This window comes from Prionailurus bengalensis, chromosome A3 (genome assembly GCF_016509475.1).
Source record: "Prionailurus bengalensis isolate Pbe53 chromosome A3, Fcat_Pben_1.1_paternal_pri, whole genome shotgun sequence".
NCBI classification, from domain to species: domain Eukaryota; kingdom Metazoa; phylum Chordata; class Mammalia; order Carnivora; family Felidae; genus Prionailurus; species Prionailurus bengalensis.
This window is the reverse complement of record NC_057354.1, coordinates 32,233,466-32,257,254: the sequence shown is the minus strand read 5'-3', so window position 1 is coordinate 32,257,254 and position 23,789 is coordinate 32,233,466. Positions and strand designations below refer to the sequence as shown.

The 23,789-nt window shown below is 41.7% G+C and overlaps 1 protein-coding gene across 2 annotated transcripts in view; it reads left to right on the top strand.

Moving 5' to 3' along the window:
• The window catches only part of FERMT1 (FERM domain containing kindlin 1), a 35,644-nt gene extending 20,046 nt beyond the window's left edge, over window positions 1–15,598 (top strand). For both annotated transcript variants that reach the window (XM_043602861.1, XM_043602862.1), the window contains 6 exons: window positions 7,062–7,186; window positions 8,139–8,245; window positions 9,435–9,656; window positions 10,281–10,405; window positions 11,523–11,664; window positions 13,334–15,598. In XM_043602861.1, the coding sequence (XP_043458796.1) occupies window positions 7,062–7,186; window positions 8,139–8,245; window positions 9,435–9,656; window positions 10,281–10,405; window positions 11,523–11,664; window positions 13,334–13,507 (895 nt within the window). In that variant the 3' untranslated portion in view covers window positions 13,508–15,598. The remainder of the gene's footprint in view (window positions 1–7,061; window positions 7,187–8,138; window positions 8,246–9,434; window positions 9,657–10,280; window positions 10,406–11,522; window positions 11,665–13,333) is intronic.
• Window positions 15,599–23,789: the final 8,191 nt, after the last annotated feature.

Sequence of the window (23,789 nt, the reverse complement as noted above, 5' to 3'; positions counted from 1 at the left end):
CACAGTGATCTCCCAGGTTTATCTACCTCTGCCTGTTAAGGTGTTTCTGAAAAACTCCCCAGTGACCTCAGATCAATCTGAAACTGTTAAAAAGGCAGAGAATTTTTTTTTATTTTGTGGAAAGAAAGGACTGCTACATTTGTGACGGTGCCAGAGTGTGTTAAGATGAAAAGAATAAGACCCCTTTGAAGTTCTATCAGTTATTCATGTCACTTTATGGTTTGTTGACTTTTCTTAACAAGCCGGCACCTCACTGGGTCAGTTGGCCTGAAAAGAAACACAAGTTGCTTTTGGTAATACATGAGGCACAAAAAGACTTGGAAAAGTGAACAGTGAATCAGGTATAAATGAGAAACAAGCATCCAAAGGTACCCATATTTGTCACTGGGTTTCTACAGGTTGCTTTTTTTTTTTTTTTTAAATGTGTTCATGGGCTGTGGTCTCAAACAGTAGGATCATTAATTTAACTTTTGTGGCATAAATGGTTGCAACCACACATATTGTTATAGCCAGAGCTACAGAAAAAAAAGTAATCATTTGAATCCACAAATACATCTTTATATTTTTTTTTTTTTTAATTTTTTTTTCAACGTTTTTTATTTATTTTTGGGACAGAGAGAGACAGAGCATGAACGGGGGAGGGGCAGAGAGAGAGGGAGACACAGAATCGGAAACAGGCTCCAGGCTCTGAGCCATCAGCCCAGAGCCCGACGCGGGGCTCGAACTCACAGACCGTGAGATCATGACCTGGCTGAAGTCAGACGCTTAACCGACTGCGCCACCCAGGCGCCCCATATATTTTTAAACAATCATTCTATGGAGACGGTAGGTTGCCATGTTCTCTGTATAGAGCAAATCCGGCTCTTGACAAACCAAATAACCACAGTTCCCTTCCTATAGATGTTTTCAGTGAAGGAGACGATATCCCAGAGTTAAGCCCTATATCCACTTCACTTTAATGTGATTGCTTTGCTCAGGCTCACAAAATTGTCTTCATGTTTCATGGTGGTCACTATATCTACCAAAGGTCTAAAGGTATTGAATTTAATAGACAATATAGTTCATGGAAGAAAGAAAGAAAGAAAGAAAGAAAGAAAGAAAGAAAGAAAGAAAGAAAGAAAGAAAGAAAGAAAGAAAGAAAGAAAGAAAGAAAGAAAGAAAGAAAGAAAGAAAGAAAGAAAGAAAGAAAGAAGATAAGGAAGAAGGAAGCAAAGAAAAAAAGAGACAGGAAGAGGGGAATGGAGCTCTATTCCTGGTGGGTGTGTGACCCATAAAGGCCCTTCATTTCCTTGGCCTTCCTTTCTTTATCAGTAGAAAAGCACAGAGCTAGTCCTTTGATTTTTAATGTTTCTTTTTCTTTAACAGTGAAGCTCTTTTTTTTCTCTAAACAAAATCAGTTGAACCCACTATATAAACATTGGATTTCAGTTTCCAGCAACTGATTTAAATGCACCCAATCTAATGCAAACCTCAATCTTGCCATAAATACCTAAGAGTGCTAGATAAAGGAAAAATAAAAGAATTGTAAATACAGCATTGAGGTGAGACTGGGAAAGTCCAGTTTGCAGGAAATACAGAGGAAACCTAATTCTACAAATGAAGCCTCAGATGCACAGATTATCATGGCCTAGGGCTGGGATTTTAGTCCCTGGGCACAGATAGGAGATGAAGTTTTAGGCCTATTGTAAGGCCTAAAGCACAGGACTAAAGCCTGTGCCTAAAAACAAAAACTCACAAGGGCTGCCTTCTGTGTTTAACAGGGAGAGACTGTCCACCAGCCAGGAAGCAGTAAGTTCATCCTTGCATGCGGTTCCATGTGGGGAAATGAAAAGTCTCTCCGGAGAAAACGGAGCCAAATCCTGTGTCACCCAAGGATGTAGATCTAAATTTAAGTGTCTTACATGATAGGAGAATTCTGGAAAAAACAAACAAACAAAAAAAACAGAAACTGGCCCATGACACAAAACCTGTGAAGCCCTAGCAAATGTAATTGCTACCTGGAGGGAAATATCCACAATCTAGCATGCATGGGCCTTATAGAGAAAATAATAACCCTCTAAAAAATGAGCCCCCAATAAAAACTAACCATGTAAGTTCATGAACTACCATAAAGGAAGGACAGCAGACCCAACAAGCAAGAAGATTAGCAGTTTCAATAATTTTAGGTAAGAGAACAATCTGAAAAAAACATAAAATGAGTATGTTTAGAATCCTTAAGGAAATTAAAAGGTAACAATCACCATGAAAGAGAAGAGGCGATATTGAAAAGGAACCAAATAGAAAATCTGGAAACAAAAAACTTAGCCATCGAAATTTAAAACAGAATAGGTGGACTGAATGTCAAGTTTAAAAACACAGTTGAAGAGAGAAAACAGAAAGGTAGAAATGGGAAATGTTATCAGTAGAATGAGAAGTTTCATTTTATATCTACTAGGAGTTCTATAAGAAAATATGGAAGAGAAACAAGTATTCAAAAAAGAATGCTTGAGAATTTTCCAGAATTGTTAAAGACAAAAATACCTAAATTCAGGAATGGTAAATCCCAAGCAAAATAAATCACTATAGATGCACATATTTTTTTTAATGTTTTTATTTATTTTTGAGACAGAGGCAGAGCATGAGCAGGGGAGGGGCAGAGAGAGAGGGAGACACAGAATCCGAAGCAGGCTCCAGGCTCCGAGCTGTCAGCCCAGAGCCTGACACGGGCTCGAACTCACAGACTGTGAGATCATGACCTGAGCTGAAGTCGGACGCTTAACTGACTGAGCCACCCAGGTGCCCCTAGATGCACATCTTAATGCCAGCCATTGATAAGGAAAAGTCTTTAAATCAGAGAGAAAAAAGCAGATTTCCTAGCAAGAGAAACAGCGGAGTGTGTAGCAGACTTTTCGTTGGCTGGGAAATATCTTGAAAGTGCTAAGAGAAAGTAGCAATCAGTCTAGAACTTTATGCTCAACCAGCCTTTCAAGATTCTACCTTATGCAAACCCCTAAATATAAACCAGACAAGATACAATTCTATTAGTAAGTTACGTATTTAATAAAAAACAATGATTCATGTCCAAACTGTAAGGTGTGACCAGTGTTGGAGAGACTACTTTGGAAACAATTAAATGGCTCCACTAGAGGATACAGAGACAGAAGCCACACATAAAATCCATTCATTACATCATTCACAGACAAGTTACTGTAGGGAAGTAGGCAAGTTACTATAGCAAAGAACATCCCAGGCAGATTTACACAATGTGCTATAGGAGATTATCAGTGAGAGGAATACAAGACCCCAAAAACACAGAGGAATCTTTATAATACTTCATAAAGAGAGAGTGACTATGAAAACCTTTCATCCCACGAAGAAACACTGGTTATCACATAGAAAAATATCTCTAAGTGGAGTTATGCACTCTTTTTTTTTTTTTAATTTATTTTTTTGAGAGAGAGAAAGAGAGTGCTAGCAGGGGAGGGGCAGAGAGAGAGGGAGACACAGAATCCAAAGCAGGCTCCAGGCTCCAAGCTATGAGCACAGAGCCATACACGGGGCTCAAACTCATGAACCGCGAGATCATGACCTGAGCTGAAGTTGGATACTTAAGCAACTTAGCCACCCAGGTGCCCGATACACTCTTGTTTTTTTAAAAGCTAGTGTTCCAAATTTATGACCTCTCTGTGATGACAACTGGCCATCATTAATAAGCCTCCAGATGCTTTCAAAATAAGAAACCTCTCCTTTAAGGAAAAGGTGATTGTGAAACGAGTAAGAACGTAATCAGTATTTGAAAGAGATTAGTGCTATAAAGAGAGCATTATTTGCAAATATTTCCATGGTCATAGTGTTGCCAGTAATGATACTGCCTATTAAAACAGTATTATCTTGCCTTAAATTTTGATCACATCTCTCAGTTAAGCTGACAGTCTGATCAAAAGGGGGGAATTGTTAAAAAGAAAACCACATGGGGCGCCTGGGTGGCGCAGTCGGTTAAGCGTCCGACTTCAGCCAGGTCACGATCTCGCGGTCCGTGAGTTCGAGCCCCGCGTCAGGCTCTGGGCTGATGGCTCGGAGCCTGGAGCCTGTTTCCGATTCTGTGTCTCCCTCTCTCTCTGCCCCTCCCCCATTCATGCTCTGTCTCTCTCTGTCCCAAAAATAAATAAACGTTGAAAAAAAAAAAATTAAAAAAAAAAAAAGAAAACCACAGGCCCAAAATGGCATCGCTTAGACCAAGTCACCAAACTGGGGCTTTATACCTAATTGCAGTTTCAACCTTCCCCAGAAATTAGTCTTAACTGGTCAGGAGAAAATATTCCAATCAGCACCGCTGAAGTCATCTGTCACATGGGCCTTCCATCTCCCAAAAGATGAGGTTAATTCACCTAACAAGACCTCCTGCCCTTCCGCACCAGGAAGGTGACCTTGCCTAGAACAGTCCTTTCTTTTGCTAATAACTTTCTTACCCCAACTTCCTTCCTATAACAATCCTCCATTTTGTACCATACCTTAGAGCTCTCCTCTACTTGCTAGATGGGATGATGCCCAATATATGAATCACTTAATAAAGCCAATTAGACTTTCAAAGTTTAAAAAATAATATTATCTGCACACCTTTAAGACTTGGAAACAGAATTTGTCTGCATTAAACACCATCCAAATGAAGTTACAGTATTTTTTTTTTTAAGTTTAAGAAACAGAGCACACACAAGCAGGGTAGGGACAGAGATTGAGAGAGAGAGAGAGAGAGAGAGACCCAAGCTGGCTCCACACTGTCAGTACAGAGCCCAACGCAGGGCTCCATCCCACAAACTGTGAGACCATGACCTGAGCCGAAATCAAGAGTCGGATGCTCAACCAACTGAGCCACCGAGGTGGACCGAAGTTATAGTGTGTTTTAAACCCACTTATTAAAAATATAAAAATGCAACATATTCTGATTAATCTGCATAAGTGAGTGATTGACATGAGGGAAGATGGAACTCCGTAGCTTTGTTTCAACAAAAACCTTCAAAACTAGGTAGATGGCACTATACAATGAACATTGTGATTTAGAGTAAGCATGGCCAATAATGTACTTCCTCAACTGGGATTTATGTAACTGAGTAACAACCTCCCTTTTTAAAACAAACTGAGTTCTTCATATTCATTTTTAATTAATATATTTGTAAAGGTTTTATAATGTATGTTACAAATACTACAAATTAACAATTGTAAATATGTTAAGCGAAGGGTATTATATTTACATAATATATATATATGGGTAATATTGACCCAGCTCTTGCTTACAAGGTGCCCAGCTCTGACTCACCTCTACACTTGCATGTGCTGTTGCTACCTTCTGAAATTTCTCTTCCCTTTTCTCCAATCAAATTCTTACCCATCCTTTATTCTATATTTAAACGCTGTGTCCTCTGTAATTCACCACGCTGCACAACCTTGTTCCATGACGTAGCATATTTTATTCATTGATATGTGCATTTCCCTCTTGACCCTATGGGCTCCATGAAGATTCAGAAGACTGCCTCAATGCTTGTGTTTATCATGCCCCATGCAGCCACCTTCTCCACTTCTTCCCCTACACTGTCCTGCTCCAGCCTCTGGAACATGGAATAGGAGCAATAATCATTAGCTTTGGGAATTAATGGAAGTGCCCTGGAAGATGAACCAAACTGGAAGACGATAGCAGTAGGAATCTTTTGATATTCTTAAAGTCCAGTTAAAATGGAGCAGCAGAGTTTCATTCTTAATTATGAATAGAAATATTTAAATGCCTAGGACGTAACTGAGACCTTACTATCTTTTGTGTAAAGGCTTGTCTTCTGATTCTATTTTGAAAATACTATTAATTTTGGAGATTCTGATTCTTAGACAAATAACCTTCAAATGTGTTCCTTAGAATTATCGTAACTACAGCTTTCAACATAACAAATATTATTTTGATGCAATGGCTTTCTAAATCTTGGAAATGTTACCTGCATATAATGTTTTTCCATTTTATTTTATACTTTCTGTGTTATACACTGGCTTTTTAATGAACATTTTCTCTCTTATCTTTGTGTGAAGTGTAACACATTTTTAGCTAAGGAAAGACGATGGTTGACATGTTAAAAGTCTTGCCCCAAATGATGTATGAGTGGGGTTCCTCTCTTCCTCTCATTCTTGAATGCAGAAATCCACTGCTCTAGCATGAGATTCACCCCCACAGCCGGGACTGCTCCACAGAACCATGGACAGCCCATGTTATCTTTTCTCTGACTAGCTGTACCCCCTTTCCCACTTCCCAGCTCTCTCTCATGTTTTCTATTTTCAGTGACCCAATTGAGACCTGCTATTGGCACCACCAACCTTGTCCAGCCCAGAGTACAAAATGTTCCGGCCCCCACGGATATCACTTTTGGAGATCTTCCCCCAAAACATTTTTTAATAACAGCAGAATCTATACAGATTGGCTGTAGGGTTTTTGTGATTTCCATGACTCGGTGGGAATTCTCTGGGGGGTTTCTCTTAAGGATCAAGAGGAAACCACGGAAAACGTTGCTTACTTTTAGATCTAATTTTTAGTCCTGTAACTTGAAAACTGTGTTGTCCATATGGACAGCTTTTTCAGATACAAGAAGTATACTGAAATTACAGGTGTCCCCAGATTCATGGATGTTTCTCAAATAACAGTAATAGTTTATTGAGCACTTCAGTCATGCCAGGTCCTGTGATAAGCACTTTCAGAGATTACCTCTTTCTATCCTCACAGAAGCCCTGTGAGTTGGAGGCTCACAGGGCAGTCACACAGAGGCAGTGCACGTGGCCCAGGCAGATGAAGTATCTTTCCCAGGGTCACACATTAGGCATCAGCAGAGCCAGAATGGTCTAACTCCTGAGATTCTGCATTTTCTACATATCATATTAAAAACCCCATTTTTACTTTTTAGAAATGAGTTAGCAATTTGAAAAGTACTTTCAGAAATAAAGAGTATGTCATATGAAGGGGTTTCTAGAACATCTTGATCCACTTAAAATTTGCAACGTGTCCCTGTGTTTCTAGGTGGTTGTTAAAAGGCTAATTGTACTTTAATTTGCAGGCCCAAGAAGCTAATACTGAAAGCTTTCAAACAATATTGGTTCATCTTTAAAGACACATCTATAGCCTACTTTAAAAATAAGGAGCTTGAACAAGGAGAACCAGTAGAAAAACTAAATCTGAGAGGTAAGAGAGTCCTACATGAGGGTATGGGCTTGTCATGACCCAGCTAGCATGCATATGAAAGCCAAGGTTCCTACCCAGTGAAGCAGGGTTGACTTCCAGAGGAACCGCTCTATCTCACTGGTTTCCACACAGCAGCCTGTCTGCAGCATTCTGCTGTCCTTTCTTCCCCAGTGTGGTCAAGCCTATGAAGTGGTGGTAATTGCTGTCATCAGGGTAGTACATGAGGCCTTGTAGGATCCCAAAAACTTTCTAAATTCCAGGATGGTTCTGTTTAATTCACTGTCGCTTCAGTTTCTGTACCAATTTCTGAAAGTGGCTGTGAGTGTACTGGTAACTCCATTAACTGAAAATACTTAACCATTGCACTCAATTTCCTTATCATATGGTGACAGTGAGAAAACTCCCTCTGCCCTGATTTATTTTAAAAGTTTATATTCATAACTCAGTGCTACTATGAGGCAGAATAGCCAAATCAACCTGGAAAATGAATTCAGTTGATGACATGTTTAAAATGATAAGAGGGGCGCCTGGGTGGCTCAGTCGGTTAAGCGGCTGACTTCGGCCCAGGTCATGATCTCGCAGTCCGTGAGATCGAGCCCCGCGTCGGGCTCTGTGCTGACAGCTCAGAGCCTGGAGCCTGTTTCAGATTCTGTGTCTCCCTCTCTCTGACCCTCCCCCGTTCATGCTTTGTCTCTCTCTGTCTCAAAAATAAATAAACGTTAAAAAAAAATTTTTAAATGATAAGAGAAAATAGTTTTTGTTATCCATGTTAGTTATTCATGAGTCTTATTTAGTTATCCTTTAATTAATGTTGTCTGCTTGCTCCTCAGTTTTTCAAAAGAGAACCAAATCTGAAGGGCTTATGTTCAAAGTGTTTCTTTTAGATGCACATCTGATATTGATATAACAGATTTCTCAGAACTCAGTTTTGTCCCTTCCTTTTATCATTCAGGCTGTGAAGTTGTGCCAGATGTAAATGTAGCAGGGAGAAAATTTGGAATCAAGTTACTAATCCCTGTTGCTGATGGTATGAATGAAGTGTATCTCAGATGTGATCATGTGAGTAAAACCACAAAAATGCTAACTCCCTTCACCTTTATTAAACCTAAGGACAAACCAGCTGAGATGCTTTCTCAAATCAGAACACTCATCAGTCAGCTATTACTTTGTAACAAACAACCACAAAATCAAATGACACATACCAGTAAACCGTGGTCTCTGAAACATCTATGGGCTTGGATGATCCAGCCTTGTGTCAGCTGAACAGATCTGCTTCCAGCCACAGGTCTGGCTAGGCTTGGCTCCTTACTGGAGGTAAGCGCACTGTATTCTGGGTACCCAGCTGCCTGGGGAGGCTCTGCTCATAGTGATGGCGGAAGTGCAAGAGAGGAACTACAAACGTGGCAGGCCTCCTAAAACTTGAGCTTTGAGTGAGTACACTGTTATTTCCACCTACGTTCCATCAGCTAAAGTAAGTCCACGGTGAGGCTCAAAGTCAAGAGGTGGGAAATTACACCCTGGCTCCAATGAGACAGATCGTAAAATTACATGGCAAAAGGTGTGGATACCAGGAGGATGAAGATTGAGGTCAGTAATTCAGCATACCATACTTACTGTTGCTCTGAAGAATTCGACCGTTCATCTGCATCCCCTCAGCTTCTGAGACCACTCCACTTGGTTCCCTGAGGTGAAAAATGAGCACACACATTAAAGAACAATAGAGGCCGCCACTGACTGGTTCAGAGCCCATCAGTGGACCTGATTCCTACTATGGGATTCAAATCTTTAGTAAGAATAGGCCAGGGTAGACATTATATGGGAAATCAGTTAATGATTTTTTCCCTCATGTCCTTCTGTAATAGAGATCAGACATGATATGAAAATGGAAATATACATCAAGCAAGTCTGTCGGGTAGCTTGGGTTTTCATCTGTCTGTGCTCCATGGAGCTCCTGTGTCCTTGGTTTATCTTTAAATGCAAAGTTCTCTGCATGGAATTTATCACAGCTGACATTCCTATTCTCTAGCCCTTTAGCATAGAGAAACTCAACATGGGACTCGAAAGCTTTTGTTGGGTGTTAAATTAGGTGATTGACAGCCACTCAGAACATGTGCCACTTCACATCTTTCCTTGTTTGGTAGGTGACAGTTTTGTATATTGTCGAGATAAGAGCCCACCTCCTGCTCTGTTCCCAGCAGGGTGGCTCTGTACTTGAATTTGTGTCTCAGCCCTCTGATGTTTGCTGCAGGAGAATCAGTATGCCCAATGGATGGCTGCCTGCATCTTGGCATCAAAGGGCAAAACCATGGCAGACAGTTCCTACCAGCCAGAGGTTCTCAACATCCTTTCATTTTTGAGGATGAAAAATCGGAACTCAGCATCTCAGGTGGCTTCCAATATCGAAACCATGGACATAAACCCGGAATGTTTTGTGTCGCCTCGGTGTGCAAAAAAACACAAGTCTAAGCAGGTACTGCTAATCTTGTTTGAGTGATTGTTTGCAGTAAATTCTGTATTTTCTGAAGTAAAATGAGGAATTAAAATGATTGAGGCCATCATCATGGAAAAATCAGCTCATGGGGATATTTGACTCTGGACTCCGTATTAGACCATGTTAAGAGATTATTGTTCATTTTGTTAGCGCTGACTACTGCTACCTAAACATGGTAATATTCCCAGATTTAATTAAAATTATTTAGTCCCCACAAATTAAAACTTTACATTGTGCTTCCATCAGAGGGGGTTAAAAAGTTACACAAATAGACTGATGTAAGTGGAACCATTGTCCGTGGACACTATATAGACCCTAGAAAGAGGGACCCAGAACTCTCCATCTCCATGAACCTTACAAGTTTATGTGTTGGTTGATCTTGTTCCTTCTTCTCCCCAGTGATTTACATGTTTTGTTTCAGAAGGAGAGAGAGGAAGCGAGAATGAATGAATGGGTGAATGAATGAATGAAAATGAATTCTCTTTGTAGAGCTACAGTTGGGCCTTGCATTTATTTTTCTGACTGGGGATCTGAGCCAAAGGGACGATTATAGAATAGTCACTGTATGCTAAGGACAGTTTGATGTCTACCACTTCTGCTTAGCTGGCAGCCCGGATTCTAGAAGCCCACCAGAATGTGGCTCAGATGCCCCTGGTCGAAGCCAAGCTGCGGTTCATCCAGGCATGGCAATCTCTACCTGAATTCGGCCTCACCTACTACCTTGTCAGGTGATTACAATGTTCACTTGCCTCTCTTGCTCTCTATGTGTTTCTAAGTGCCTTTCTTGGATCCCAGTTTCTTCTCAGTCTAGAACATAGAACTCTTTTTATTTTAGAATATTGTCCTTTCACAAATGGCCCAAACACACTGGCTGCCCATAACAATCTTCCATACCTTCTCTTTACAGACATATCTGGGCTCCCTGCTTCCCCCCTTGTTCCCTAAGTTTTCAAGTTGGCAGCCTGAGTGATCTGTTTAAGATCTGAGTCAAACCATGGCAGCCTCTGCCCAGAACCATCTGAAGGCCTTCTGGCTCACTCAGTGTATAAGCCAAATCCTTACAATGGTCCTACAAGACCTTAGCTCCAGAATTTCACACCTCTGCTCCTCCTTCACTGTGCCCAGCCACACCGGCCTCCTGTGACAGGTCTTTGAGCGCGCGCGCTCACACACACACACACACACACACACACACAAATACATACATACATACATACATACATACATAAAATGCTGCTGCCTTGCACTGGCTATGCCCTCTGCCTACAATACTCTTTCCCCAGATACCCACATAGCACAGTTCCTCACCAGCATCTTTAATCAAGTGGCCTCTCTCACTACAGCCTACAGTTGTAAAACTGTAACCACCCCATTTGCCAGTATTCCCCGGCCCCATTCTGTGTTTTATTTTCCTTTATGATCTTATCTGCCATATATATTTCACTTACTCATGACCCTGTCCCCCCACTAGAATACAAGCTCCATGAAGATAGACATTTTCTATCTACTGAGATCACTACTATATTCCTTGTGCCTAGAACAGTGCGTGGCACACACAGTTGGCAATTTTAAATTAATTGACTTGACCCTTTCTTACTTTGCTTTCCCATGATGTCAGTTTTATGTAAATGATGTGTACAGGGCAGCCTTATTAATTCTCTCCATTCTTCATATGTTCTTCATATCACAATAAAAACACCCTTCTTCTGTAGAAAGCTAATCCTTCACTGTCCATTCTTTGGATGCCATTTAGAAATGTTCATATTATCTTTAAGAAGTTGTATATGAATGAAAATCATATTACAGGAAGCAGTTGCTTCTTTTAATTAATATTAATTTTTTTAGATTTAAAGGAAGCAAGAAAGATGATATTCTGGGAGTTTCCTATAATAGGTTGATTAGAATCGATGCAACCACTGGGATTCCAATTACAACATGGAGATTCACAAATATGAAGCAGTGGAATGTAAACTGGGAAATCCGGCAGGTACAGTGAAAGTTTTTGGTACATTCAGCGTTGAACCTATATATGTGTGTTCCATCGGAATTGTACATTACTCTGTTCATACATTTAGAACTCAGAAACCACAGGCATATGGTCATTGTCTGCTAAAATAATCACATGCAATTCTGGGCAGTTTCCTAACAAGTACAGGCCGAATGGTTTTGAATTAACACCATGGGTTGGCTTAGTCTCCATATGGACTTGCCATACAGACTCTAAAATTGCTGAGCAATTTGATTAGTTTCCTTCAATTCAGCATAGGATTATGTAAGACTTAGACTGAATTACTTAGTGGAAACTACCTGAGAACTGTCACCCAAAATGAATCCAAAAAGTCCTCATCTAATGGCTGCCAAGAAGTCCAACTAGTTGAGGACTCAGAGGCTCAACTGCCCACCTGGAGAGCATTCCAGTCCCAAAAAGTAAAAACTACTAGAGAAGCAAGTGATGTGAGCAGGGATGACTGAGAAAAGCTTTGCCTCTTGAGTTAAGGGGACCCCAAACCATCTGCCTCCCGTTAATGGCACCCCAGGAGCTAAGTTCAAGCCAAAGCTATAAGCTGGGAAATTGTAGATCAAGTCAGAGGCGCCTTAGCATCCAGATGATTTAACACATTCTGATATTGATAAAGAATCTTTTCTCCTTTGTTTTCTCATTTTTCCAGTAGAAAGCCATCTACCTAGAGGGATGAGAAGAGACATACACTGTATTTTAAATTTTTTTAATGTTTATTTTTGGGAGACAGAGCACAAGCAGAGGAGGGACAGAGAGAGAGGGAGACACAGAATCAGAGGCAGGCTCCAGGCTCTGAGCTGCCAGCACAGAGCCCAGTGCTGTGAGATCATGACCTGAGCCGAAATTAGATGCTCAACCAACTGAGCCACCCAAGCACCCCAAACTCACACTTTTTTTTAAAGAACCATGGATTCCTTTCAGTGGAGGCACTTATTTGTAGAATAAAAGTCTGAGATTAGGTGGCCTCTAAGACAGTGGCTCTAAATCCTGGTTGAGTATTAGGATCACCTGGGGAACTTGAAAACACCACTGCCCAGGCCACATCCTAGACCAATCAAATCCCAGTCTCTGGGAGTGGGAGCCTGGCATCAGTAATTTTCAAAAGTCCACTTGGGCAACCAAGGTTTGAGAACCAGTGAAGAATGTTTCTTCTGATTTAGAGTTTGTGACTTTCAGCTGGGAAGGGGTGCAGGGCTGTTGGGTGCAGGAAAATTCAGGGAAGCCTTTTATTCTCCATCAAAAAGTCTGCAAAGTACCCTGCCCCTGGACAGATGGAATGCTTAGGAAGTTCTTAACATCTAAACAAGAGTGACAGAAAGTATCTATGTGTGTTGGGAGTTAGAATGTTTTCCCAAATGTGTAGCAAAGTTGACACCACAAGAGGGCGCAAAGAGAGCAAAGACAAGTTTGCTGTAAGCGTCTAATGGAAGTGGTGATTGTTTTTGGAGTTGTTTTGGAGGGTTTGGTTTTGTTTTTTGTCTGTGGGGTTCTGGGGAGAGAGAGGGAGAGAAATCCCAGGCAGGAGGAGTTATCTGTAAGCCACCTAGGCAGTCCTCAGCTCTGACGCCATCACAAGGCGTTTTTTTCTTCATTTTCCTTGTCAGAGTTTAAGCTTACCTGTGCCTTCCTCTTCCAGGTGGCAATCGAATTTGACCAGAATGTCTCCATTGCGTTCACCTGCCTGAGTGCGGATTGCAAGATTGTGCATGAATACATCGGTGGCTACATTTTCCTGTCCACCCGGTCCAAGGACCAGAATGAGACACTTGACGAGGACCTGTTCCACAAGTTGACTGGTGGTCAGGACTGAAGCAAAACAGATCTGCCTACACAGACAGTGAGCCAAAGATGGTCCTCCCTGGACAGATGGGATCCTTGGCTCACCCAATGTGTAGAGTCCAGACTGACAGACAACCATATACTTACCGCTGGTCACTCAGATGAGGATCCTTGCCTCATTTCAAACACACTGCCTAGCATATCCCTTTCCTTTCTTTGCCCTGTCCTACCAGTAACAGAGGAGGCCTCAGTTGCCTTTTCTGTAAAATGGGTAGGTGGAAGACAGGCTAATACTACTATATCCCAGTATGTAGCTACAGTTCTGTGACTTCCAGAACCTGCGAGTGTATGGCTAGAAGTCACCAGTGTGCCTTTCTGCTCCGTTGCTAAGTCAGCGGAAAGACAGAAAGGTTAAAAGCACATGTAGCCAAGGATCTACCTTATTCCCTAACTCAGGTACAAAAAGAAATCTGTCTTTCCTTAACAGAACTGCCTTTAGTTCCCATATTGTGAAAATGGCAGAGGGAGTCCACACTCACACTTTTTCCCTTATAGGTCAAGGTCTGGGGGAGGGGAGGGGAGAGGTGGGGGTACCTGGTACTAGTTGGTGACAAGGGGTCAGAGCAGTGGCCTGCAGTGTCATCAGTTCACAGTGACTTCTGCAGAGGTGACTGCTGACCCATCTGGTCTTGGACATCGGTCCCCTCAGGTTACTGCTGCCACCTGCAGCTCCTTTTCCATTCCTCGGCCACCTTTAAGTCCTTCCTGATGACACGGGTGACATAGAGGAACAGGGAAATCCATTCCTCAACCCAGCTGCATGTCTCAACTGCTTCTACTCTGAGCTGGGGCTCAGGAAGATGGGTCTAGTTCTCTCTGTTCATAAAAAACACCTCCCTGCATCCAGGCTTACAATGGGGTCTCCGTCCCAGCTGGTCATGGAGAGAAGGACAAACCTCTTCTCCAAGATCACCAAGTTCAGGGGTTGATGGCTTCCTCACTGGCTTCCATCTACATTTGGTAAATTAGGAGCTGATAATAGACCTTTTTTTTTTCTTTTTGTTCTTGTCATCTCTACCTCCAGACATGAGCGTGAGCCAATTAATAACTGCCCTCAGTTGTCATTTTCTGTTTTGGTTTGTCAGCTTTGGGAGGAATGGGTTTTGAGAAGGAAAGAAGCAGTATCAGGGGTAGTGGGTAATATCAGATAGCATTTAATTATGTTTTTATAAATGTTCTCCTGTCACAGAAAGGATTTGGGTTGCCAGGGTAAAGCAGAGGGTCCATTTCCATTTTGAAATTCTTTTAAGATCCACTGTGCTTTATTTTCCAACTAAGACATTTGAGAAGAGAGATCTCCACTGCTCCAGGAACCACATTAAGACAGCCCTGTCTAGGGAACCCCAGGCCCTGAGCTGGAAGCTGTTGCTTGAAAGTCCTCTTTCAGCCCCTCCTTTAGAGGTCAATGTTCATGAAAACTCCCCAGGCACCAGCTGAACTTCCAAGGCCCAGCTTAAATCTAGGAAGTGGCTTAGGCACTTGGAAAGTCTGGTCCACATCATAAAGAACTTTGCTTGAAATGTCTTCTATACAAACTAGTGCGGAGCATACTGTTTTACTTGGTGTTGGCCATATCTACATAGTGTTAGGCTCTATTATTTTAGAACCTAAGTCAGGTCTTTAATATGATGTCGGGCCCTAGGTTAAAATGCTGCTTGAGGCCACATGTCACCTATCTGCTGCGAAGCACAGCTCTACATAACTTAACCAGAGCTGGACCTTCAGTATAACTCTCTTCCTTGGCTTTCCATGGTTGCCTGACATTTCTATGAAAACACTCAAAGGAGGTGACTGGTCTTCACCAAACTTTCCAGGGAACACTTCTTCCATGACTATACGACCACATCCCAAGTGTGACCACCAAAGCCTAAATGCTGCTATTCCCAGGAGCAATGTAAGGACTCTTTTTACACTGGGTGCAAAAGGTCATCTGACTTCCTATGATGAAATTTTAAATTAACGTGTCTTTCAGCCTCCTTTGCTTTCTTATCTATACTAGATGGGGAAATCTGCATTTTTTTACTATTTTTATGAATTTTTTTAATTAAAAGCTTTATCTGGATTTGAGTATCGTCTGGTTGTGTCCTCTCCAGTCTGCTGTCTCTAAACAGGTGAATATTTTCTACCCCCTGAGAAAGGAATGCAACTTTCAAGTTTAATGCATAGAATTCCAAGATTCAAGCTCATTCCTCCCCGTGAGATTGACTTAGAAACCTCACTTACCTGTTGGCTTTAACTCCTTTCCCATTGAAGGTCCCTAGATTTCCTGACATCATAAGCTCTTTTTTCCACATCTACATTTTAGAAAAAGCATGAGAGAGCAAAGAAAAACCCAAAGGTGAAGGAGCATCAGAGGGCCTCTGACTTGATGGATGAATTTCCAAAACATTTGGATTTGATTTAGCTGTAGATGGTCCATAACAGGTAGTAATGTGCAGCTTATAGATGTCCCTTCATACAGTTCTCACATCAACCCATTGTGGGGCAGGAATGGCTTGCCTTCTCATTTCACAAAGGAGGAAACAGGTTCATAAGGTGAAATAACTTGCCCAAAGCCACACCACCAGTAAGCAAAACCAGAATTCAAAGCCAGGTGTGTCTTACTAACACTGTCCAAAGACCTACACTGTTGGCATTTTGGGTTCTGTCTCTTCAGCCTTTATACCAACTTGTATACTGGTTTCTGGTTTTGTATTTTAATATTATATCTATTAAGTCATTACACATTCATGGAAATTGAATAAGTCATGAGATATTCACTGAGGAAAAAAGAAGAGTAGCTATTTAACTGCTGGCTGAATGCAAAGTAAGGGGCTATGATTCTGCCTGAAAGTAGTTTAAAACGTCCCCACCTTCACACATTTCATCCACCTTCCATCCCCCACATCTGACAACCATCAATCTATCCTATGAGTTTCTTTTAGATTCCACATATAAGTAATATTATACAGTATTTGTCTTTTTCTGCCTGACTTATTTCACCTAGTATGATGCCCTCGAGGTCCATCCATGTTGTTGCAAATGGCAGAATTTCCCTCTTCTTAGTGGCTGAATAATATTCCATCGTGTATATATACGTGTATATATATGTATATACACACCTCACATACACACACACACATTTTATCTACATCCATTTACCCAGCAATAGACACTTAGACTGTTTCTATATCTTGGCTATTGTGAATAATGCTGCAATGAACATGGGAATGCAGATATCTCTTCAAGACAGTTATTGTATTAGCCTGATCAAAAAGGAAACTAAAACAACAAAAACAGAAAATCCAAGCCCCCACCTGAGAGCATATGTCTTCTCATCTGTAAAACAAGGGTTTGGATTGTGCGTTTTCTTACAGCCCTTCGTCTCCAGCATTCCTTGGCTGTGGTTCATTTTCCCCACAATCCAGTTGGGGTACATCCTCCACTCCTATGCACCACGCACACACTTTCCTTCTGAAACTCTAGCATCACTCTGCCAACACGGGCCAATTATTCGAGTCAAACCACGTAGTTCTATAACTCAAATTTCAGGGAAGGTTGACAGGCTGCCCTGACAGTCAAACCACAGGGGCAAAACAGATACCAAGAGGTTAAATGGTTGTGCCAACCAATGTTAGAGCAAGTCAGATCTTGTGTCTGCCTCCCCAGATAATATCCTCAACAATAGAGTTGTTATTACATGGCTAAAAGAATTAGAATGCTAACATGTATTAAGGGGTATCACTTGTGCTTCCCAGGAGTCCTCTCAATTCAGCCTCTGGGTAAGGTAAGTATTGTCAGCCTCATTGTACAGATTAGGAAACATGCAGTGGTTGCTGGTAAATACAGGGGGAGACCTGATTCACCCATTTCCTTGGTGTAAAGACTCCCACCGTAGACAGCATGGCATCCGTGAAAACAATTGGGAAGATACCCAGCTCTCTGACAGGGACAAGCCAGCTCTAGCATACACAGGAACTACTGTGTACAGAGTCAAGCAACTTGCATTTTAATAAGCAACTTGTCAAGGTCACCCAACTGGAGTGTTGAAAGCAAGGATTTGAACCTAGACCTCCTGACTTGAGTGGTATTCTCTAGCACCACTCTTGATAATCCTGTGTGAATGGCAAGGCCTCTTGAGTCAAGAGCCCTAGATTGTCTTTATTTGCGATAATCCCTCTTGAGGTGATTTGTCCCCATCCCACCCCAACATACATCAGTAAGGCCTACAAAACTCCATAGACATTTTTTTTCCTTCAATTACATTATACCAGATTTCAAATGTCAAAAGAGTGAAATTTTCTACTAAAAAAATTTTTCAGATCCCAACGGCTGGCCCACTTGTCCAATATGATATCTGATTGCAAATTTGGGTCAGAGGTGGAATTCAGGAGGGTGGGAAAGAGTTCTGCCTTCTTCCCAGCAGAGAAAACACCAACCCATGACCAGAGAAAACCCCATCCACCCCCATCCCCACAAATGGTTGGCCCTGATCCTGCCATTGCATATAAGTGATTAATGCCAGTTCCACCACAGAGAGGCAACTTTCCCTCAGGGTCTGAGCTCTGTTTTTAGAGGCTGAGTGAAATGTTCTTATTCTGACCTTTTCCTCCCTTTACAAATGGTTCTTTGAATCAGGTAGACATCAGAAGAGCAAATGGGCAGCCAAACACTTGGCAAGAAGCTGTTGAATAATCCACTCCTTATAACCTAAGCAAAGTTCATTCTAGGACAAGGGGCTGCAAATGCTACTGTGTTTGGGGGGAGGTGATGTACACAGACACAGTCAGATATGAGACACAGGGATTTGTGAAGCATGCCCTGACTAGTAGTCACAGATCTTAAAATATGTGAATAATCTCTAATATATCCGAGAACCTAATGTAGCCTAAGGGCCTACAGTTGTCAATCCATGCTACAGTTCAGCTAACTGTATTTCAGCCAGTTCAGTTAAACAAGCACATACACACAAACATACACATGTATATAATATATATGTTTCATATAAGCTATATAACATATAAATATACAGTTGATATAACTTACTATATTTATTGTATGTTTGTATATTTATATATAAATTATATATACATATATATTTCTATCAGTTAAAATTGCTTAGCTACAAGTACATATACAGATATATATATTTATATACACACACATATATGTGTGTGTGTATATAAATATATATATATATGTAATATATATAAAATAATAGTGGCTCAAACAAGAGATGTTTTTCTCTCTTCCACCTGACACTCCTAAGGCAAGTCTGGGCCAATAAAGCACATATACCATGTCAAGGACCCATGTCATTGCATCTTTTCCATCCACTATGTATAGCTTCTATTCACAAAGTCCTCTCATGATCCAACGTGGCTGCTCTGGCTCCAGGCATTATGTCATATGGCTTCAATTAACTATAAGGGAGGTTGAAATAGTTGGTCTTTATTCAAAGTAGCCATGGCCTCAACTAAAAATCAGAGTTCTTTTACTGATAAACATGGTGAGAGTAGATATCAGGAAACAAGTAGCTCCATCTGCCATAAGCACCTACTATGTGCTAGGCACTACACTAGCTGCCAAGGATAATACAATCTAGCAAAAGACAGGCAGCTGAATAAATAACTCTGTAATGTTATATAACAGGCATTATTCTTGATACATTAAAGACATATGAGCACAATAGAGAGGGAGTAGTTTTGTTAGAGTCAAGAGCAAAGGAGGAAGGATCTTCCCAGAAAGAAAGGACATTTAGACTGGGTCTTGAAGGATGAATAAGAGTTTTCCAAGTGGGAGAAGGACAGAAATAAGGTCAAGCTTGGAAGAGGGGCCATTAGTGATTGGTGTGTGTGTGCGCGCGCGTGTGTGAAACTCATTCTGAAAGCAATTCCAGAGCAAGAATTACAAACATGTTTTCAACACTTGAAAGCATCATCTGTAAAACGACATCATCTACCAAGTACTTTGCTCAAGACCAACCCTTGCCAGATAATTTTTTTAAATCACTCTCAGGAGGTGATGATCCAAACATCTTCTTCAAGTAAAATAAACATGTTCTCAATTCTCCTAAGAAAATGATCTCAGAGTTCTAATCTTGGGTGCTTTCTCAGACTTACTTCATGAAACTAATGCTAGTTCCTCCAGCAACAAAACAAAATGGAAATATAATATCATGTGATCCCATCTAAAAGAATTGGTCAGCAACTTCCTAGAATTTAGAGTATCTCAGGTTCCATAAACAGTTGGTGTAATTAATAATCACTAAAAAAGTAATTTTCTTAATATATTATTAAGGATTCATCATGTACTTACATTCTATACTATTTTCAGTAATGACAAAAAGCCATCACTGTTAAAATCTTTTCCAAAAAATACTTAACATTCCAACTCTCTGATATTACTATTTCATACCTTCTTTTCTTTTCAACCCGCCTCAACACCTACCCTCAGCTGATGATCTGTAACAGAATGACCTGCATGTTACTGAGCACAGTGATGTCATCAGATGGGAAGAGCCTCATCTCTTCACTCTTCATCTGTCCTCACAATGTCTTTCTTCCCTCTTGCCTCAGTTGGAAAAGTGCCTAATCCACAGCCTTTTGAGTACTGTCCCCTCATGACCTCCAAAGCACTCAATTCCTGCAGTTTCCTCCTCTCTCTCTTGCATCATTCTCTTCTCCCCATCTCTTGACACATTCCCATCAGACTGCAAACATGTTCTCTCTCTTTGGGGGTTTTAAAATACAGCTACAAACTCTCTCAGTGTCCTCCCATCAAGAGATGGGATCTAAGTCCCCTCACCTTAAATCTGAGTAGGCTTGTGGCTGGATTGACCAATAGAGTACAGCAAAAGTAATCCTATGTGACTTCTAACTGTAAGTCATAAAAGGCCCTGTAGCTTCTGTTTTGTCCACAGGATACTCCCTCTTCGAGCCCTGAGGCCACCATGCTAGGGAAGCCACAAGTAGGCACTCCAACCGACAATCTCAGCAGAGCCTGGCCCTCAGGTCATCCCTACCAAGGTGCCAGACCCATGAGTAAATCCATCTTGAAGCCTCAAAACCAGTCCACTGAACAGCTGAATACTACCAATGACTAATCAATGCTAAATGGAACAAAAGAGTCATCTAGCCAAACTCCGACCAAATTCCTGACCCTCAAAAATCATGTAATAGAATATAATAAATGTTGCTTTAAGCCACTAAGTTTTGGGGGTACTTACTGGGCAGCCATAGATAACTACAACGATATTCCCCACCTTGTAAAAGGTTTGAACTCTGCCCCATTTTTCTGCTCCTGCTCACAGCAAAAGTTCTCCGAATACGTAGGAAAGCTAACACATATTTTCTCATGCCCTTAACTCACTCCTCTCTGGCTTCTGTCCCTCCCCACCCCCACCCCCAATCAACCCTTCTCTTGTCCAGCTCATAAAAGTCCTCCATTATTTAGTCTGTCAAAACCTGACTGGCTGTGCCCCTCTTAATGAAATATTGTTCTCTCTTAACTTTCATGATTCAAAATTTTCCTGATTTTTCTCCTACCTCCCTGGCTTTCTCTCAGCCTGCTAGGCTGATTTCTCTTCCTCTGTTCCACTAGCAAATGTTGGCTTGTTCCTCTTCTCTTCTCTTTCTACGCACTTGCCCTAGGTGGCCTCAACCAGTCTACTGGCTTCAAGCACCATCTATATGGTGATGCCTCCCAAATGTAACTTTCCAGCTCTGACCTCTCCCCAGAATTCCAGTTGGATGTCCAGTTATCTCCCTCAGTATCTCCTTGTAGGTCTAACAGACATCTCAAACTTAATATGGTCAAAACAGAGCCTATGATTTTCCTCCCCCAAATCTGTTGCTGTCTTAGACTTCTCTTTCCCAGTAAATGGCCTCTCAGTCCATCAATCCTTTCAATGTCCTCAGGTCCAAGAACTTAGGGATCATCATTTTTTTTAATGTTTATTTATTTATTTTGAGAGAGAGAGAGAGAGAGAGAGAGAGAGAGAGTGAGAGTGACAGAGTGAGAGTGAGAGCGAGCAAGCGCACCAGCAGGGGTGGGGCAGAGAGTTGGGGGAGAGAATCCCAGGCAGACTCTGTGCTGTCAGCACAGAGCCCAACGCAGAGCTTGATCTCACAACCCGGGAGATCATTCCCTGAGCCTAAATTAAGAGTCAGACACTTACCCAACTGAGCCACCCAAGCGGCTTAGGGATCATGCTTGATACTTTTTCTCTCATCCCTCATGTATTAGTTTTCCCTAGCTGCTATAACAAATCACCACAATTAAAACAATATACAATATCATTCAGCCACAAAAAGGAACGAAATTTTGATATATGCTACAACATGATTGACCTTGGCATTAAACATTATGTGAAGGGTACCTGAGTGGCTCAGTTGGTGAAACGCCCAACTTTGGCTAAGGTCATGATCTCATGGTTTGTGAGTTTGAGCCCCGCGTTGTGTGCTGATACCTCAGAGCCTGAAGCCTACTTCATATTCTGTATCTCCCTCTCTCTCTGCCTCTCCCCTGCTCATGCTCGCTCTCTCTCTCTCTCTCTCTCTCTCTCTCTCTCAAATAAATAAATAAATAAATAAATAAATAAACATTAAACATTATGTCTGGTGACATAAGCCAGACAAAGGACAAATATTGTACAATTCCACTGAGAGGAGGTATCTAGAATAGACCAATATAGAGACAGAGAGTAGAACAGAGGTTACCAGCAGTTGGGGAGGCAGAGAAAGGAGAGTTGTCATTTAATGAGTAAAGTTTTTGTTGTGATGACAGCAATGTTTCAGGCATAGATAACAGTTACATAACATTATGAATGTATTTAATGCCACTGAATTGTATACCTAAGGAGTGGTTAAAATGATACATATTGTTCTATATATTTTACCACAATAAAAACGATGACATACGCATTTATTCTCTCAGAGTTCTAGAAATGAGCATTCTGAAATCAGTTTCCCTGAGCCCAAATCAAAGTGCCAGCAGAGCCATACTCCCTCAGGAGGGATTGGGGACAATCCATGTCCTTGCCTTTCTAGCTTCTGCATTCCTAGACCCTCCTCCTATCTTCATTAGTTAAGTATATTTATTTGTTTTGAGGAAGGGGGAGAGAGAGCATGAGCAGGGGAGGGGTGGAGACAGAGGGAGAAAGAGGGAGAGGGGGAGAGAGATAAACTGAGAGAGAAAGAGAGATAGAAACAGAAAGAGAGAGAGAGGAGAGAGACAGACTCCCAAGCAGGCTTCCTGCTGTCAGCACAGAGCCCGACACAGGGTTCAATCTCATGAACTGTGAGATCATGACCTGAGCTGCAATCAAGAGCCAGATGCTTAACTGACTGAGCCACCCAGGTGCCCCTTCCTCTATCTTCAAAGCCCGTAGCATAGCGTCTTCCTTCAGTCTCCACATGGCCTTCCTCTTCTCTGTAGTAAACTCTCCCTCTGCCTCTATCTTATAAAGACACCTGTGCTTCCATCAGGAGCCCATCCAGATGATCCAGGATAATCTCTCCATCTCAAGACTCTTACCTTAATCTCATATGCAAACTCCTGTTGCCATTTAAGTAACATCTACAGGTTCCAGCAATTAAAATGTGTGTGTCTTTGGGGCCATTATCCAGCCTACCACACCTCACTTCCAACCCACTTACAAGTCTTGTGGATCCCACTTTCACAACATATTTCAAATGTGAACACTCTTCTCCACATTCACTATCCTCACTGTCAAACCAGCATCATCTCCTCCCCCTTGGACACTTTCAACACCCCCTTAATGTAGCTCTCTTGCCTACAATAGATACAGCAACTAGAGTGACCTTTAACACAACCCCCTTAATCACATCCCTTCCCACCTGTCCCCTCTCCCACCATCCTCTAGCCACAAAGATCTGCTTTCTGTGACTCACACACAGCAGGCTCTTTCCTGCTTCCAAATCTTTGCTCATTTGCTCTGGAATATTATTCCCCATGGCCCTTTGCTTGACAGCTCCATCCCACCCCAGGCCTCAGTGCAAATGAAGCAAGCTTTCCGATGACCACCTCCACTCTCCTCCCCAATTCCTTTACATCACATCAGTCTGTTCATATCCTTTATAATTCTTACTGTAATCTGTAATTATCATATTCACTTACTATTTCCCAATATAGGCACAGCAGCCTCAGGGGAACTCTGGTCTTCCTAAGGACCCAGGCTGACACAACAGCCACCTTCCCAAATACTGCCAATTTTCAGAGGGGAAGAGAGGGCCCTGGAGGGTCTCACACCA